Source organism: Diaphorina citri, unplaced genomic scaffold (genome assembly GCF_000475195.1).
Source record: "Diaphorina citri unplaced genomic scaffold, Diaci psyllid genome assembly version 1.1 scaffold1622, whole genome shotgun sequence".
NCBI classification, from domain to species: domain Eukaryota; kingdom Metazoa; phylum Arthropoda; class Insecta; order Hemiptera; family Psyllidae; genus Diaphorina; species Diaphorina citri.
The window spans coordinates 5,216-9,187 of NW_007379048.1; the positions used below are offsets into that span (position 1 = coordinate 5,216).

The 3,972-nt window shown below is 38.4% G+C and overlaps 1 protein-coding gene across 1 annotated transcript in view; it reads right to left on the reverse strand.

The window, feature by feature from the left end:
* The window catches only part of LOC103516636, a 28,457-nt gene that overhangs the window by 4,726 nt on the left and 19,759 nt on the right, over positions 1–3,972 (reverse strand). The window contains exons 22-27 of the mRNA XM_026828973.1: positions 3,406–3,459; positions 3,026–3,172; positions 2,119–2,743; positions 1,504–1,545; positions 907–1,105; positions 21–262 (exon numbers count right to left, since the gene is read on the reverse strand). Of these exons, the coding sequence (XP_026684774.1) occupies positions 21–262; positions 907–1,105; positions 1,504–1,545; positions 2,119–2,743; positions 3,026–3,172; positions 3,406–3,459 (1,309 nt within the window). The remainder of the gene's footprint in view (positions 1–20; positions 263–906; positions 1,106–1,503; positions 1,546–2,118; positions 2,744–3,025; positions 3,173–3,405; positions 3,460–3,972) is intronic.

Genomic DNA, 3,972 nt, shown 5'->3' on the forward strand with positions numbered 1-3,972 from the left:
TATTGTGTTTCTACTTTAACTAACCTCAGTCTGTCTATCCTGGGCAAGGAAATGGTTGGCCACATGATCTGGCAGTATATTCCTCAGGAGCTGTCGATTATTGGACCGGGTCTCTCGCATTTCAGACAGCTCCCTTTCCGCTTCTCTCTTGTAGAGGAAGTCCAATCTAGAAGTAATTTCTACCAGACGGGCGTGGTAGGCTACCAGAATCAGGAACACTGCCAGTAGGAGTAGCATTGGAGACATAAGCGGCATTTGCAGTCTGAAAACGAAAGGCAATATTGTTGTAAATTGAAGATGTTTCCGCGTCGTTGGTATCCGGCTGGTTGACCTCTTTTGTTCAAGCAGAAAGGGACCAGTCAACAGAAACCAACTTTCAAAACCCCTAAAAAATGCTATTAGTTATTTTCATAGAACATAATACAGAAGGACTCTTCAATGTTCTTAATCTATTAACAAAAACGAACCACTGAACAAGGAGAATTGCGACTAAAAAACCTTTTGGTCAATTTAAATTTACACATTTTTGGATGGTTCTTTTCTGCTGCTGTCCAATTATTGTCAAATTTGGGATCGGGGAGTTCCAGTTATATTGGAGGAACTTATTACTTACTCTTTGTCATATCCCTGTTTGAATATATCCGGATAGAACACCAGTATGAGCAGTCCATACATAGTCACCATAAGTACAGCAAGCAGAGCCTTCAAACATAATACAGAAAGACTCTTCAATGTTCTTAATCTATTAACAAAAACGAACCACTGAACAAGGAGAACTGCGACTAAAAAACCTTTTGGTCAATTTAAATTTACATATTTTTGGATGGTTCTTTTCTGCTGCTGTCCAATTATTGTCAAATTTTGGATCGGGGAGTTCCAGTTATGTTGGAGGCACTTATTACTTACTCTTTATCATATCCCTGTTTGAATATATCCGGATAGAACACCAGTATGAGCAGTCCATACATAGTCACCATAAGTACAGCAAGCAGAGCCTTCACTACGAAGTATAGCTTGAGAGTGGTCGCCAGGGCAACCAAACAGAGAACCCAGGTAAACACTAGCCACTCTGGGTGGACACATTTGTCCAACAGCTTGGGAACTTCTGGAAAAAAGGAGCAAGAATCAAGATATTAAAATTAATAAAGTGGTTTAATAATTTTAATAATTTAGAATAATTATTATGGACCATAATATATTACTATGGTAAATTTTCACATGGGGTCAATGTCAATCCAAAAATGGTCATTTGATGGTCAGAAAGCCCACCAGTCGAGATTCAAACTCACAACCTCCGGGTCACGAGCCAATAGTGTAACTAGATGGTTGCACGGAAGCTGGCACTAACTTCTTCTTTCAGTTCTTTCCCCTCCTTATTTGAAAATTCAATCCACCCGTAAAATATAATTAAATTTGTGCCGTTTGTTTTCTGTTAAAGCAATTGGAATATTGACCTTGAAATTTGATTTTTTGATATTTGATGTCTAAAATACCAGGACTTACCCCTTGTACTACTGTTAAAATAGTCAGCTAACATCAACAATCCACTTGTGTTGAGGGTCGTTTGATCGTGTTCTTCCTCCGTCTAGCCTGTACCATTCCGTAGACTACAGCCGCTAGACTATTGTGCTGGCTAGGATGACGGGTGAAGCCTGTATGATATGTAGAGGCCTGGCCTAATAGCTGTGCTGGCTGTTAGTAAACTTACGCGAGGGTCGTTTGATCGTGTTCTTCCTCCGTCTAGCCTGTACCATTCCGTAGACTACGGCCGCCAGACTATTGTGCTGGCTAGGATGACGGGTGAAGCCTGTATGATCTGTAGAGGCCCGGCCCGACACAAAGTAGGTCTCCATGTCGCCCTTGCCCTTGACGTGCACCTGGCCCCGGTACTCTGTGACGTAGCCCCGGGCTGACAGGATCTGAGGGAGCAAAGCATGATTTAGTTTTATTTATTTTTTGAACATGTTTGATAGAGGGAACTGTATGTAATAACGGAGGTCATATTGTCCCGGAAGAGAGAAGGAGAAAGAATTTTTTAAAGAGGTTTGACAGAGGGAACTGTAACTGCTATGGTCTTATCGTCCCGAAATCGAAGAGAGAAGGAAGACAGGATAGGACCACTTGTGTACTGGTCCGACTCTTGCTTTTGATCCATATCCGTATTTCTTCTCGTCCTCACAATATCTTTGATTGTATCTCCTCCAATTTGTGTTATTTTGTTATTGATTCCGCTAGCATTTGTTTTATCAAAGAGTTTTACGTCTTTATTTGTCCCATCAATTTCTCCCAAACTTTCTTTTCTTTTACCAAATTCTTTTATATCTCCATTCACTTCATCAATTATGTCTTTTATATCTTCTTTTGGTTCACCAAATTCTCCTATATCTTCATTTAATTCACTTTCTTTTACATCGTCATTTGTTTCAAAGATGTCTTTTAGATTTTCATTTGGTTCATCAATGTCTTTATTTGTTTCATCAAATTCTCTTACGTCCTCATTTCTTCCATCACTAACACTTTCTTTATCTCCTTCATTTTCTTTTAATTGTTCATCCCCTCTTTTAATGTCTGCTAAATCTTCTCCATCAGTCACTTTTGAATTGGTCCCACTATGTCTTAACGTACGAGTCCTGCCTCTTCTTCGATCCACTTTTACATCCCTAGGATAATGTTTTACTTCTCTACTAAATCTATTTAGAACTACATCACTAGTCTTGATTGGACTAGCATCATCACATGTGGCCTGTGGCAGCAAGTGTGGACGTCCAAAACGGAATCTCTTTGGTTGAATTACATGTTGAATAACATACGTAGGTATTATAAACACAGTCATAATGATAAAATACAGCTTACACATAATAAAAATATAAAATACGGCTTTTCTCTACCATTTACCTGGAATGCCGCCAGCTTCTAAATGATTAGCTAGTGTGACGTCATAGCTCCGATTGGTCCCACTATGTCTTAACATACGATGTCTGCCTCTCCTTCGATCTGCTTTTACATCCCTAGGATAATGTTTTACTTCTCTACTAAATCTATTTAGAACTACATCACTAGTCTTGATTGGACTAGCATCATCACAGTCGGTTACGTCAATATCACTTTGTACATTGAACAGTTTGTCTATTCTATTGTTGACTAGGTCTGACCCGGATAATGTTTTACTTCTCTACTAAATCTATTTAGAACTACATCACTAGTCTTTATTGGACTAGCATCATCACAGTCGGTTACGTCAATATCACTTTGTACATTGAACAGTTTGTCTATTCTATTGTTGACTAGGTCTGACCAAGTCCAACGCGTTAACAACTGCACCACTGAGGTTGGAATTTGGATCTGGAGGTTCGTGGTTCGAGTCCAAGTCAAAAAAATTTATCCTTAACAGATATGTAAGCATACCTTGAGATAGGAATCTCTGGTATCACCATAGCCAGGCTCTACCTCGTACATTTCCTGCAGACAATCCAGAGTAGCTCGAGATATATGAACCCGACCTGGAAACAACGAAATATAAGCCTATTATTCCCCTCTGTGGCACTTTCACCGAAGATATATGAATTTTTATTTAAAGAATAGAATAGATATGTATATGAATTTTGAATTGTTCTGAAAAGCCAATAATTGGAACCTATAAAATAAATAAATAAATGAAGATAAATAAGCCTATTTCATTATTTCTCTCTGTGGCCTTTTTGCCAAGGAGATATGAATGGTATAAGCCTATTATTCCCCTCTGTGGCACTTTCACCGAAGATATATGAATTTTATTTAAAGAATAGAATAGATATATGAATTTTGAATTGTTCTGAAAAGCCAATAATTGGAACCTATAAAATAAATAAATAAATGAAGATAAGCCTATTTCATTATTTCTCTCTGTGGCCTTTTTGCCAAGGAGATATGAATTTTCAACATTATTTCCCTGACCGCTAAAGCATATTCCAAGGTGTTTACCCACAGAAACCC